This window comes from Xenopus laevis, chromosome 3L (assembly GCF_017654675.1).
Source record: "Xenopus laevis strain J_2021 chromosome 3L, Xenopus_laevis_v10.1, whole genome shotgun sequence".
NCBI classification, from domain to species: Eukaryota; Metazoa; Chordata; class Amphibia; order Anura; family Pipidae; genus Xenopus; species Xenopus laevis.
Genome location: NC_054375.1, coordinates 75999291 through 76014849, shown reverse-complemented (window position 1 = coordinate 76014849; position 15559 = coordinate 75999291). Strand labels below are relative to the sequence as shown.

The 15559-nt window shown below is 36.3% G+C and overlaps 1 protein-coding gene across 1 annotated transcript; it reads right to left on the bottom strand.

Annotated features, from left to right (window-relative positions):
- Window positions 1-574: 574 nt before the first annotated feature.
- germes.L (uncharacterized LOC779566 L homeolog) lies at window positions 575-14562 on the bottom strand. The gene is given in 11 exon segments (NM_001089043.1): window positions 575-1704; window positions 2708-2827; window positions 2980-3061; window positions 3917-4519; window positions 5574-5644; window positions 6180-6282; window positions 6550-6693; window positions 9178-9296; window positions 11011-11124; window positions 11916-11948; window positions 14236-14562. Coding segments are annotated over 11 exon segments (1764 nt in total). The 5' UTR covers window positions 14284-14562; the 3' UTR covers window positions 575-1377.
- Between the last annotated feature and the right edge of the window lie 997 nt (window positions 14563-15559).

Genomic DNA, 15559 nt, shown 5'->3' with positions numbered 1-15559 from the left:
ATGAGATAAATGGGATATCTGTGTTTAGTTATTCTGTGTCAAACAGACAAACCAAAGTGGCTGCATCTGTATATAGCCAGTCCTATGCTCAATTTTCATCTGATTCATTAAGAATTCTATTGCTTCATTATACATTTTACAAGGGCAGCCAAGTTTGGGAGTTTTACTTTGAACGCAGCTAGTAAGTTGCAGGTAAAACTTAGTCCCTTTGTAAAATGTATAAAGAAGCAATAGAATTCTTAATGGTGCACAGCTTTAGGGGGATTGCCGGATCTCTCCTCCTCCTCATACAAAAAAAAACACACAGGTAAGGCAGCACTCACTTGATCAGAAAACGTGTATTAGATATAGAAATAAAGCATCAGGCTTTCTCACTTTGAGAAAGGCTGTTGTATCAGCCGAAACGTCAGCGATTGTCCACAATAAAAAGTTATTTACTACACCTAAGACCTGTGAGTGCGATCTCCACTACTTCTACATCTATCTATCTATCTATCTACACACGCACACACACTTTTGGACTTTGGTCAGGCATCTCATAATTGGAAATTATGTTTTTTGTAAAAACAACATGTTTTTTATAAAATATTTGAATTTATTGAGGATGTGCAGCATCTGTATTAATTAGAAGTTGTGTAAAGTGCTCTATAATTTGAGAAGCATTTTAAAAATCTTAGACAATGATATCCATACAAAAGTGAAATTACAATTACACAACAATAGACAATTATAACTATCAAATTATCAAGTGACAATTTTGCATGCATGAAGCCTTCTAAAGCTAGATTTAAATAGGTGTGCTTATACTTAAAACGTACAGATTTAGTGATTGATACACAGCATTCAGTGATTATTACCAAACATAAAAAAATATATATATAAATTTCAGTCAGTGCAAGCAGTGTGGTTCAAAAGTTATACAGACTACAAATGAAATACATTTTTTTGGTCAATTATTTAATTTGACAAAAATTATAAATTAAGCTAAAAGTGGATAAGCATAAATAAGTTTTAGGTAACATACATATATTGGGCATTAAAAAAGTGCAGAAAGTGATAATCCAATCTTATCAAATCACAAAAAAAAAAAAATACAGAAAAGAAGACTAAATATAAGACACATCTAAACAGTACTGTGATCTTTACAGTATGTATACCCAGATTTTCATATGGTACACAAAAAACTGCACTCCAACAATACATGTGAAGAACTAAACTCAGTTACACCAAGGTTCATTCCACTCATTAAAAATGTAAATTTCCAAATGAATACAAAGGCTCAAATTATTTTCTTAGTAGAGAAGAAATTACAAGTTTGGCATGTACAAGGTATACTCTGGTAATCATTTTAATGACGTTTTTCAGTCTTTACCATCTTTAAGTATGGCTTAATTTTTGCGCCCTCGACCTGGTTTCTCGTCTCCGCAGCAGAGACAGAAATGAGAGCCTTTTATTGCTTATGTTAAAGGGACAATCATTTCTAACAGCGTCATGGTATCCTAGCTCACAACATTCCTTTATAATTCTATCAGACATGCCAAGTTCACAGCTTTCTAGCTTCATTACAGAATCAACAGGAAAGTAGTTACTTGGTTGACTAGATGAATCCAAACTTGTGCACCTATGGGCAATGTTTACATTTGGAGTAGAAGACAGCTGATTTGTTCTAGTTACGGAATTATTCTGCATAGTCTTCTGTATGTCCTAAATAAAAAAAAAATAATTGCATCATGAGTCTTAAAAATCAAACAATGTGGCATTTAGGTGCATACTGGACTGAATTTTAAAAATAGACTACAGAATAATTTTCCCCCTTTTTTAACACTTGAGCAGTTAAGGGTCTAGAAGTAATGATAAACGATTTAGTGGTAGTGTTCACAATAGGCTTATTTTTTTATTTTAAAAGAAAGCCATATTTTTCCCAACAAGCTGATCAATTACAGCTGAGCCATAGCATGACCAGATTTCGACTTATTTTCAGCCACAAAAGAGTTGCAAAATACACCATACTGTTGTTTTAGATTTGTGCCCTTCTGCTCTTGTACTCCATGGTATTGTGTATATATACAGATTATATGAATCTGGAGACATTCCGAGAAGGGATATTTCCATAATTTGGATCTCCATACTTTAAGATTACTAAAAATCCTTTTAACATTAAATAAACTCTATAGGCTGGTTTTGCTTTCAATAAGGATTACTTATTTCTTAGTTAGGATCAAGTACAGGGTATGGTTTTATTATTACAGAGAAAAAGCCAAGCATTTCTATCTTTCTAATACTAGGACAGTTTAATAGTGTTCAGTCACCGAGTAGTTGATGGTTCCAGAACAAGTAAATCCCTCATACTACATGGCAATTAGCATGCTGCTGATTGCAATGGATTATCTCATTAACCGATAATTTGTAGTAGTTCATATACCAGATTTTAAGGGAGGAGCTGGTAACCCTATTCCTTATGTATATTAATGCACCTTTTCTAATCCATCTTTATTATGGCCTATAAAGATAAGAGGATAAGGAGCTGGTGTGAACAATACCGAATGCTTGGCTCATTATGGCTAAAGGGTTGCTGTTGCTATGGACTGGTTTAGTGTTCAGGTATACAATACATGGAATATTGAACCCTTTGGGAAACCACTGCAGATATTTGCTGGTCTCTTGGATGGGGGACATATAATTCTACTACATTGCATAACAAACCAACCTGGTTCTGCAGATAGTTTCCTTTATTCACGTCACCATTAAATATGCAGTCCATAGGTTGCTGCTCCTCTCGCAGAAGAACTTCCAGTGCCTGTTCTTCTCTGAGTGCCGTTTCCTCCTCCTTGAGAAAGAATTAAAAAAAATGAAAAACAAAAATAACTGTATACTTAACTATAATCAGTATAAGTTACCAAGGTTTTTCAGCATTTACACGTTTAAAGATAATCATCCAGTAATCACGCCAAAGGCAGATTTGACATTTAATGTACTTGCCTTAAGTATGGCTTCAGTATATTTCAACCGATCCTCAATACCTTGGAGTTCATTTTGTTCCTTCACATCCCAGTCTTGCTGCCTTAGAGATAAGAAACAGCTAATTTGACTTTTAAAAGGGGAAAAATGTTTATAAAATTGTTACTGTGATAAGAACTATATATGGAGGAATGGCAAAAAGAACACAGAATAAAAAAAAAAAAAAAAAAATAGTTAAAGACCTGCTGCCATGGTCAAACCCCAGTTTTTTGCTTTTTAAAAGCCAAGAACTTGTAGAAACTTTATGAAGTAATACTAAATGCATGCTTTCAGTTCAGATAGTATGAATCGGACAGTATTTAAAGTGATGTTCTGTTTCGCTCAGTTATAAATGTCAGTATGATCAGAAGAAGAAAAAAAAATAGTAGCATTTACAGTATTTATAACACAATAATGCACGGACCGTATTGTATTCTAGGGTTACAAGGTGATTTGATAGTCATAGACAGAATATATTTCCTTACTTGAGCAAACAGACAAAGCTATCATAAAAGGTACAAGACTCCCACTCAAGACTGGGAGAGAGGCCACAGTACTCTCAAACATTTAAATTAGCTTTTGAAGAAATACTAGCACAAATATAAGGGCATATACATATCTTATCATGATTACTCAATATATGGAGCAAGAAAGTCATTACTTTGGATGGTGTAGAGAAGACTTAGTGAAATTCAGGTGTGTGTTTTTGTTAACATGTAGACTAAAAAGAGGAATTTCTATTTTCTAAGCTGAACGTTTAAAAGTGTTTAAGAATTCAGATAATGGGATCTCATTCAAACTGCAACTCTCAAGATCCTTAACATGGTGCTGAATATTAAAAGTCTGGTTTGAGATCTCCATTTTAATTTATGATTTTGCAACCAATGGTCTTAAAAAGGAATAGTAAAATGTTACTTACCAATGCACAGAATTATCAAGCATTCTTCTGGAAAGATGAAGGTCATAACTATCCCAAAAAATACTTGACTTAGCGTCAGGATCATTTGGTTCACTGTAACTGCTAAGGAAAGAGTCATTTGATTCTAATAGAGATGTTGTGGAAAACAAACCAATGGGTCTAAAAGAGAGCTCAGTTTGAACACCACATTCTTGGAGTCCACAATACTTGTCTTGCATTTCCTTGGAGTTTGAATGACTACTGGTGGATAGGTCAATTTTGCCCTCTTCTTTATCTTGGGTTTGAATCGAGGTATCTTTCAGGAACTTGTTAACTTTGGCCAACGGTTGCAGTGACACTCGCTTTCCTCTACTTGATGTTGTAAAGTCAGCCGATGGCAGCCTTAACCAAGGATTTATCTTGTGATTTAAATCATGCATTTTGGAAGATTCTGCTTTCAGAGGTTCTAAACATTGATCATGGAAGAATCTTAAGCTTAATGATTCACTGAGCACTGTTTTATCCGTTGCATTCATAACTACACGATGAGTAGAATGTGTTTTCTGGGAATGCTCAGCTGTTTTTAGTTGCTTGTGTAGAAAATTGGGAAACGGACATGATAAACTGTTCAAAATATAATGAAAACACAAACAAAGTCTAAATATATTTGTTGGTTTAGATACCTTATCCTTCCAAAAAAAGACTAATCATATACATATATGCATTTAAGCCTGGATTAAACAGAATTTCCTAAATTATGTGCAAATAAAATAATTTTATTTTATTCTTTAATAAATTCTCCACACATTTAGGCACTGGTGGCTTGAAACACCTCCTAGCTCAAATCAACTTTAAACACAAAGATATTATTAATGTTATGCACCTGACTAGAAGACATTTTTAGGAATAAAATGAACTAAGAGATTAGCTAAAATGCAGATTTTTCTTAAATTAGGTTCCTAAAATCTTGTTGAAATAGCACCCCAATCATACACACAAATATCCTCTCCCTTTTAAAGTGGTCATTTCCATTTGATTTTTCATCTTCCCCTCACCACCTCTGTCTTTTCATCCCTAATTTCTCAAATTGTGCACTTTGCTCTGACTAGCTCTTCTGCTTTATCTTCTCACTCTTGCACCCCTTTTTCTATACCTCCCACTCCTAGGATTATGAAGATACAAACCCATCCTTTCTCACTTTGTTGTGTTTGGTTAGCAGGAGGCCATTATGTGTGGTACCTGTGCACAGGTAATCAACTCAGCACAAGACATATTTATTGCACTTGCAGAGACAGCATTAATTTAAACCTGAGTAGTAATAGCTTGCCATAGATAACACAATTATTATTTTGACTAATAAATTCTGTACTGAAAAATATAATCCATAAACATTAGCCAAGAGATATATAGATATACACACACACCCCAAAAAGTCCAGATATTTTATTTATCATGAAACAAAAAAGGCTTAACTTAGCCAGCCATACCAGATCAATACATATAGTATCTATATGTACAAACACCACAGCAGTCAAATCCAAGATGTAATAATCTTAAAGGGGATCTAAAATTAATTGTTGTAAGTGCTGGTGCTTCTCTAAGCACCTTTGCAATTTTCATTAATTTTCTATGTGGTTTCATACAATTTTGTAAATGCATACACCCTGGGTTTTTGTACCTTTTTCTGTACTTTTGTCGATTCCAGGACTGGAGATTTCCACACATTTTGCAGTTTTCAAAGAGGAAATCCTAATATAAAAACACATTCTTTCTTTGGTGGAATAAAATCATGTAATTGTAATAGTGGAGGTGGGATATATTTTAAGACAAATAAATAGATTTGTGTTAACTATATTTCACCCTGGGGGGGGGGGGGGTCAGGGTTACGTAAATCACTTTTTGTAGCATCAGGTCCCAACTACAAACTAGTGTTACCCTAATTAGGGCTCAATGTACAGTCACAGTAGCTGCCCCCCAGGTAATAACTAGAAACATTTTTCATTGACAGAAAGTGATATAAGGGTGAGATTGGTCTGTAGTTGGGATCTAATCAGCAGCTATTAATAACGGTCAATGAATGTATAAATTGGCATAGAGTCTTACAGCTATACAAAATGCACTGCAATGTTTGTAATGTACAGTAACTGCTTTATATAACATAAGACTTTTCAACAAAAGTAAATGGCTTATCATAGCTCCTGTAGGTTTACTAAAGAGAGGGAAGTATGTGGAGGGGTTAAATAAGAAAAAGAAAACACTCAGGCTATTCCTAAGGTGCACATACCTGATATCCTTCCTGGGTACATTCTGCCATTTCTAACAAAACCTTTTCTTGTTCATACATTTCTTTCCAGAGAAACTCCATTTCCTGAGCTGCATTCATTAATCTGAATACAGAAAAGGAGGCATTTTTTACTGTCAGAGAAATTACTGTTCATGGACCCCCCCCCCCCAATTAAATACACAAAACAAGGGTATATTGTCATTAACTAGGTGCCAGATGAATATATGGTTAAAATAAACATGTTCAAGTCAGCCCACCTATAATAATAGGTATATGGTATTTACAGCATTCTTTGAAGTTACAAGGCACAGTCATAAACAAGCTAGTAAATGGAATGTGAAATATACGTTTCCAAAAATGAACAACTTACTCCTGTCTGTAACAAAGTATATCTAAAACGACATTCCTGAATATTGGTGTTCCAGGCACAGCTTGATAACCAAAGGCTTTCAACTTCTGCAATTTTTGCAAGAGTTCTCCACACTTCATAAGATTGCCATCAATGGCATAGCTCCTGAGGGCATGGAAGAAAACACGCATTTGTCAACAAAAGAGCAAAAGGTACCCCACGTCTCCCCTTCAAAGCAGGACACTTATTGAATAGACATTCTAAAAGTTGGATGCATGACTGCATGCAAATCAATGCTTGAAATGGCAACACCTTTAAATGTGTATACATTTACAATATAATTTCAATACATAGTAGTTAGAGATAACAAAAGTATTACAACTGGTTAGGAAAAATGGATATTACACTGACCAGTCTTGGACCTGTGAGTGGGGAAATCACTTTGCAGGGAATATACCTAACTTTGTACGCCCCCTTTAAATTAATTTGTAAAATTACAAAGAAAACATCTATTGTACTTAAAATACTCTAGCTTTAAAAATTTAGTAATGTGAATGTTAGTATCATGAAAATTCAGTAAATAAACAAGAAACAGAATCCATCAACATCCATACAGTTGCATCTTCCAACTCTCTTTTCCACATTATCACTCTACAAATTATATCTATATATGATAAAACCCATTTATTTAAACCTATTAAACATAAGTGTAGAATCCAAGGGTTAAAGGGGGAACTTATAACAATGTTGTTATGACAATGTTACAACTGTATTGAACACCAAATACTGTAAATGCCAACACTGTTAATGGCAATTGTAGACAAGATTGTAAAGTGTGCGACATCTACTAGGTTCAGCAAAGAATACAACACATACAGTCAATGTTGTATACTTTGAGCATGGGACATGCAGCTGCTCCTAAATGTTAAGTTGTTTGAAATAAAGATAATTTAAGAAGCCCTTGCCCGGAGAATTGTGTTGCGGTTTGTGAGGTGAGAGCACAGAGGATTTTGAGTGAATGGGTATAATTAGTGATGGTAAAAACATGAAATTCCAACTAGAACCAGGCACCCAATAATGTGGATGACATTACAATTATCATGGACAGAAATCCCTAGTGTCAAAATATTTGCACCCTTGTGTGCTTAAACCCTTCCTCTGGATGAATGAGATGGTCAGATTTTACAAACTGCAGTACTGCTTATATTAAGCAGACCACAAAGACAACAGGGAGTGATATAAATCATACTGTATATCCAATATCTAATAATCCAAAACACCCCAAAATTCACCCTAAATGATTTGATGAAAAACAATACATGCATTTCACCAAGAAGCTGTGAGCTTTTTCATAGGCACTGGCGCTGTCCACACAGTTATTCAGACTGGAATTTCGACTGCAAGCTACACCCATGAATTAAGAAAAAAAAAAAAAATCCTGCTATGTTGAAACAGGGCATAGCATTTGGGGTGTTAAATTAGATGTAAAATAATGAATTAAATGTTAGATTTTTGTTCTAGTAGGTGTTGAACAAGTTATTTTGGTTGGCGTCATATTTTTATTACAGACAGTTTACATATTCTGACTGTCTTATAATCGGAGGGAGGATGCACTGCACAATGGGGTGAGAAATCACCCGAGTTATAATTGTAGCTGGTGACCATATATGCATTTTATTTATATATATTTACATTTTAGCAGAATTTATTTATCAATAATTGGCAGCGGGTAATACTGACTCGATCCTACGATTATGTACCACGCCATCTTGAAATACATCTCATTGGTGAATTATACCAGTCATTAGAATACACTCTGCCATTACTGATACCTTATCCTAGTTGGACGCACATTACAGTCTACAATTGACCTGAACATTGTTAGCATTTACAGGTACGGGACCTTTTATCCAGAATGCTCTGGACCTGGGTTTTATCAGATAAGGGATCTTTCTATAATAGCATTTACAGGTATGGGACCCGTTATGCAGAATGTTCAGGACCTGGGTTTTTTCGGATAAGGGATCTGTCTATACTAAAAAATCATTTAAACATTAAATAAACCAAACAAGCTTGCAGGGTCGGACTGGGAGGCATGGGGCCCACCGGGGCTACTGCCCCAGGGCCCCCTCCAGCCGCCACTGCCGCTCCGGAGTGCTGCAGGCGGCTAGTGCGCATGCGCGCGGCGCCGCGTTTGTGCGCATGCGCGCGGCGCCGCGTTTGTGCGCATGCGCAGCCCTTCTATTCTACCGCGACCCCAAACAAAGTGGGGTCGCGCCGCCCCACTAAGTAGCGGATCTGGGCCGGCGGGGCCCACAAGAGCCCGGGGCCCACCGGGGTTTTTCCCGGTGTCCCGCCGGCCCAGTCCGACACTGCAAGCTTGTCTTGTATCCAATAAAGATACATTTTGTCTTAGTGTGGATCAAGTAAAAGTATACGGTTTTATTATAGAGAAAAGAGAAACCTTTAAAGTTCAGACAGCCTTCCAGTAATTTGGAGCTTTCTAGATAATGGGGTTCCGAATAAGGGATCCCATACCTTTATTTGCCAAGTACAGCCTACAAGTTCCCATAAACCCTGGCGATTACACTTTTCAATATTTACCCTATCAGAATAATGTTAAAAATAATATTAAGACCTCTTACTTACAGCTTTACAGATAACATGAAATTTGTATGCGCAGCAAATTGTTCATTTAGATTGAGAACATGAAAGCTGGACAATTTGTCAAACAACAGGCGGCACTGGAAATCAAATTCAAGCATTTCCTATATAAAGAAAAAAAGGACACCAATGCTAATATACAAGATACCATAGAGGGTTTATACAATATAACCCTAGAGGTTTTATGGCAAAACAAGCAAACTAATACTGGGAACATATTTTCAAAACCCCTCCTAATAATTGCTTGTGTGTTAAAGGCATTATCAAGAACCTCATGGTTGATTAGGACAGCCAGCATGAACCAATCAGTCTCTTCTTCCAAATAATTCCATGGTGGAACTATTTATTTTCAGTGCTTGTTATAAGTTTGGCCAGGTGCACTGGATAATCAGAAATATTTTAATGCAGATGTAACAAAGAATGGTCAGAACTTTACATCACAGAAGGATGACCTTCCAGAGGATCACATAGTGTAGTAGGTTTATTACATTTGAGGACACAACCCTCTTTATAAAGATAGAAACCATTCAAAAAAAATTTAAAAGGTACTGTAGTATTACAGAAGATTCCAAAGCTTGCTTAGTAGTGGGATTAAATTGTTGATACGATTAATACGATTCAACACATTTTTTTCTCCCATGGGACATTTTACAGCAAGCAAGGCAGACATTATAGGCACACTAAGTGCTTCAGGACACCAGAGTATTAAGTGACTTGTCCAAGCTCACAAGAAATTGCCACATGGATTTCAACCATGCTCTTTAGTATGAGATTTCACATCGTAGACTGATCACTTAAAGGGATTCTGTCATGATTTTTATGATCTAGTTTTTATTTCTAAATGACACTGTTTACACTGCAAATAATTCACTCTACAATATATTATTTAATTCCTGAACCAGCAAGTGTATTTTTATTTGTAATACTGGTGTGTAGTCAGCCATCTCAGGTTATTTTGCCTGACCACATGCTTTCAGAAAGAGCCAGCACTTTAGGATGGAACTGCTTTCTGGTAGGCTGTTGTTTCTCCAACTCAGTGTAACTGAATGTGTTGAAGTGGGACCTGGATTTTACTATTGAGTGCTGTTCTTGGATCAACCAGACAGCTATATTATGTTAGGGAGCTGCTATCTGGTTACTTTCCCATTGTTCTGTTGTTAAGCTGCTGTGGGAGGGGGGGAAGGGAGGGGTGCTATCAGTCCAACAGTAAAGCGTAACTTAAGTTTATCAGAGCACAAGTCACATGAATGGGGGCAGCTGGGAAACTGACAATATGTCTAGCCCCATGTCAGATTTCACAATTAAATATAGAAAAAATCTGTTTGCTCTTTTGAGAAACAGATTTCAGTGCAGAATTAACTGATGTGTTTGAAAAAAAAAAATCAAAAGAAAACATTTTTTACCCATCCCTTTAACCTCTATGCCAATTCCTTCCTCCTCTTCACCACTCCTCCACATTGTAACCACTGATCTGTGAAAAAACTAAATTTGTTTCATTGGGGTGATAATTAAAATATCAAATGCCATGTAATTAACTCCATGTTCTGTATGGGTACTGCATGTAGTCGTTTTGATTGCATTTCATGCCTATGGTAATGACTAGAAGTTTGTTTAGGACTCCCCAGACTGATTGAGCACACATTAACAGGTACTTACATCCTAGATCTAAAACCCTGCACCGAGAATATGTTATTGTATGTAAAAGCACTTACAATATTTAAAGAAATTCAGTGACTTTGGGATTTTAATGAGGATTTATAGCCACAATGTCTGTTCATATATGGCAGTTTCTCAAGTACAAGGTAGCAGAAGCCTTACTTTCCAAAAGGTCATCCTCTCCTGATGTTCATCTTGTAGAGAACTAACAAATGTAGCAGATGAACTTTGATGACTATAAGTGGAAGGCTCAAAAACTGCATTGAAAAGAATCGTCTACAGAAAAATAAAGAAAACACACATTTATGCCAAAGCTGAGTAGGGTACATATTTGGGTTATATGAAAACTTTTAGTAAACCTTTAAATCTTTGGAGAACATCTCTATATACTTCACCTTCAATTTATTGTACCTTAAAAAGGCTAAAAAGAGTGCGTTTCCAGGCAGCAGTTGACACGTCTCTACAGATTAAGGACCTAGCCTATGGATCATTTTTGGGGTAGAGGACACAACTGCAGGAAACCACACAAGGGTAAGAAACAAGCAACACAAGAAGGAAGGATGGGGTCAGGCATAGGGATTACCATTAAAAAAACCAAGGTATATGGGACTTGGCATACTGAAAGAAAATGTAAAGCTAAGGGACTGAATATATATGAATTTAATGACAGTCTGTCTGTCCTTTACTATTGCCTTCTCAGAAACAATGTACTGGAAGTTAACTTTTCTCCAACCAAGATTCCTGCTCCAGCAATGGTTCACACACTTTCGTTTTTCTAATTTTTTTCACAGGCACATTAATCATAGTACATGACAAGTTTGCAAAGGATAAGTTAGGATATTAACTGGAGTCTTGGCTGGAGGACTAAATGCAATGGTAAATTTGTGGTAAAAAAGTACAACATGAGTAGAATGGGTGTCATAGCCCACTTTGAAATTACATTAAATAGGGGTTCCCATCAGAAAGTATAAAACTAAAGAGAACTAGTACTTGGCTTGCGGCCTTAGTCAAAATATGAGCAGTTTAGGAATGCTGAGGTAGACATGTTTTGCACCCAGTTCACATACCTTGAACAGACGGCATGTATTCTTTAGCCATTGCTGAGGAATAAACAAAGACAAAATGCATATGTATGGTCAGCTGGTCTACAAGTTGTAAAGAGTCAGCATACTTTTTGCTCAATATGATTCGAATACACAAACTTTTTTGGATGTTATTTTGTATACTTTTTGCTTTAATAAAGAAAAATGATGATGGTATTTGCTAAACTGGACAAAAAGATACTTAAGGGCACCTGTCACTGTAAATTGCTCATTTTGCACATGCGCCTCACAAACAAACTTCAGGAGGCACTCACTCATTATGCACATCAGAGTGCCTCAACATGGCCATCCACACTGGGAAATCTTATTGAAAAAAAAAAAAAAAAAATCAATAACTATTGTTTTCCCCAACTTTTGAAGAAGAGGAGGTCTCTGATGAACCAACTTCAGCTCTGAGGTCATCACTAGGGAAGGGACTCGTGGCTGTGAGGAACGCCAGCTTCTGATTTCATATCTGCACACACACAGACTATGGTGAAACAAATATTTTGGATTGTAAGAGGGCTGGTATCTGCTTAATTATAACGGATTTTCATCTCATCTATGATTGAGATATATACCCAGGATTTGTTCCTCTCTATGAGCACAAAATTTCTTTCCCCTTTTTTTGGCACTTAAGGTGTGTGAATATCATTGGAATACCACAACTCACTAGAGTTTGACTATTGAACCAATCTATTTGGAGGATTCAGGAAGTTGTAGGAACATCTGAGAACCATAGGATAGTGTATATAAGTTACTGCTAAATATGTGGCATGGTAATAGCAACGCATAATCTATGTCAAAGTATCAGTTATTGCATTCTGTGTATGATGCCTTATTGAACAACATGCCAAAATGTTCTTAAAAGACCAGTAACATCAAAAAATGAAAGTGTTTTACAGTAATAAAAATATAATGCAGTGTTGCCCTGCACTATATAAATAAGCTGCTGTGTAGCCATGGGGGCAGATAGAAAAAGCTCAAATTACACAGCAGATAAGCTCTGTAGAACATAATATTATGTTATCCATTATTTATCCTGTGCCATAGAGCCTTTTTTCAATTTCCACTGCTACTCAATAACTGGTTTATATAAACTTTATATAAACTATAGTAGTGTTTCTGAAGCAAACACATCAGTTTTACCAGTGTAGGGCAACAGTATGTGATATTTTCATTACTTTAAAAACACACATCTTTTGGTGTTACTGTTCCTTTAAAGACCATGGGTCCTACCAGTAACTTTTCAAGCCTTCTGTGGACATTTAATAAGCTTCATAAAAGGCCTGAAACATTGTAGCAGTTAGCCACAGTCTAAGCAATATTCATAACAACAAGTGGCATTGTGTTTATACAAGCAATTTGTAATCAAGTAAATGTAGGGGTAATTGTAGGGAGAGAGAGAGAGAGATAATCGGCACTCACCATTCACTTGATCACTTGCTGGGTGCTAACCAATCAATACTTAATTATTCACAGTCCATGAGAGCACTCACAGCAGATGCCATCCAGCGTGTAACAAAATATTATTTATTGGTGCATGGTGATACACCATGCACCAATAAATAATATTTTGTTACACGCTGGATGGCGTCTGCTGTGAGTGCTCTCATGGACTGTGAATAATTATATATATATATATATATATATATATATGTACACATACATACATGAGTAAAATAGGCATGGCCCCCTCTAGTACGGTTTCAGTTGTCCAGTTACCTTTTTAAACTAGGATATTTTAAGTCTATCCTCTATATGCGTAAACATCCATTTGGATGTGTGGAAGAAGTTTCACTGGATGATGTGCAGCCTTGCAACATGTACCTAATTGCTAATTACATAAGCAGTATGTGGAGTTTATACAATATGGCATAAATAAATAAAAAATGGTTGAGCAGACATTAATACACACAATACATACACAGTATATTTGCAAAATGTGATTACAATTTAATTGTATAAGTTTAATAGGTATTTTTGGAGGTTTTCACCCATGTGTAAAATCTTTCAGGGAGTAGTATATTTACTGGGGCTGGGTTATTAACTCTGGCTCACTTGCAACTAGCACAGTAACCCATACCAACCAATCAGCTTCAACTAGTCTAATGTAGGTATAAAAAAAATTACTATTTAGTTGTTCTGACTTACAGCACTGGTGCAGTTTTGCCCTATGTTAAGGCAATCATTAGATGTTTGTGATTAAACTTAAATATTCATACTTCCAAAGCCTACGTGATTAAATAGATCTGACAAACAAGCTGCAGTGCAGCACACAAGTGCATTATTTTAAAGCACTTACCTTCATAATGCTTACTTGTTTAACCACATATTTCAGCATTTGCCACATTTAATACATCACAAATTAAGTAATGCATCGGAGGAAGAAATGTTCCAGCACATATATAGGAGTCACAGGATAAAACTTTGCCAGGGAACACTAATTAAGTTAATTATATTATTAGCCTAGGTAAGTAGTATGTCTGGCCGGAGCAACTGCTAAACCAGCATCCTTCTGAATATGCAGATATTGATAAAACAACAAAATAAACACTGAATTTACAAGCTGCCATCCATCCATTTGAAGCTTCAATAAAATGTATGTTACTCTGAAGTAGTAAGCAATAGCAACCAGTAAATTTTGGTTTTAAATGTCTTACTGCGGCAGCCCTTTCAAAGCTAAATGCTATTCGCTGGCTATGGGTTACTAATAAAGATCAAAGTTAGACCTAGTGGGAAATTCACAAGTGGCATTGAGAATTTTTGAGAAGATTTGGAGTTAAAATTAGGTAAAATATTTGTTTACACCACAAAAATCATCAACTAGATAAATTGTCTGATCTCTTATTTTTTTTCTACTCCAAAATGTTTTTATTTGACATGAAAAATTTGGAGTTAATCAATTTTGCCAGCAAAATCGAGTTTATAAACTACAGGTATTGGACCTATTATCCAGAATGCTCGGAACCGGGGGCTTTCCGGATAACGGATCTTTCCGTAATTTGGATCTTCCCACCTTAAGGGCTCTTACACATGAGCGTTTTTGCCTGCGCTCCTCTGCGTTCCGTTTTTCGGCGTTCAGCCGCAGGGGAGCGCAGGAATAGACGCAAGTCATTATTTCAAATGGGGCTGTACTCACTCAGGCGCGTGTAGGCGCCGAACGCAGGAAAAATGCAGCATGTTGCGTCTAAACCTGCGTTCGGCGCCTACACGCGCCTGAGTGAGTACAGCCCCATTTGAAATAATGACTTGCGTCTATTCCTGCGCTCCCCTGCGGCTGAACGCCGAAAAACGGAACGCAGAGGAGCGCAGGCATAAACGCTCATGTGTAAGAGCCCTTAGTCTACTAGAAAATCATGTAAACATTAAATACACCCAATAGGCTGGTTTTGCTTCCAATAAGGATTAATTGTATCTTAGTTGGGATCAAGTACAAGGTATTGTTTTATTATTACAGAGAAAAGGGAAATCATTTTTTAAAATTTGGATTATTTGATTATAATGGAGTCTATGGGAGATGGCCTTTCCGTAATTTGGAACTTTCTGGATAACGGGTTTCCAGATAATGGATCCCATACCTGTATAAAGAAAATTACAGCAACTTTCAAATTATTGTACTCCAAATT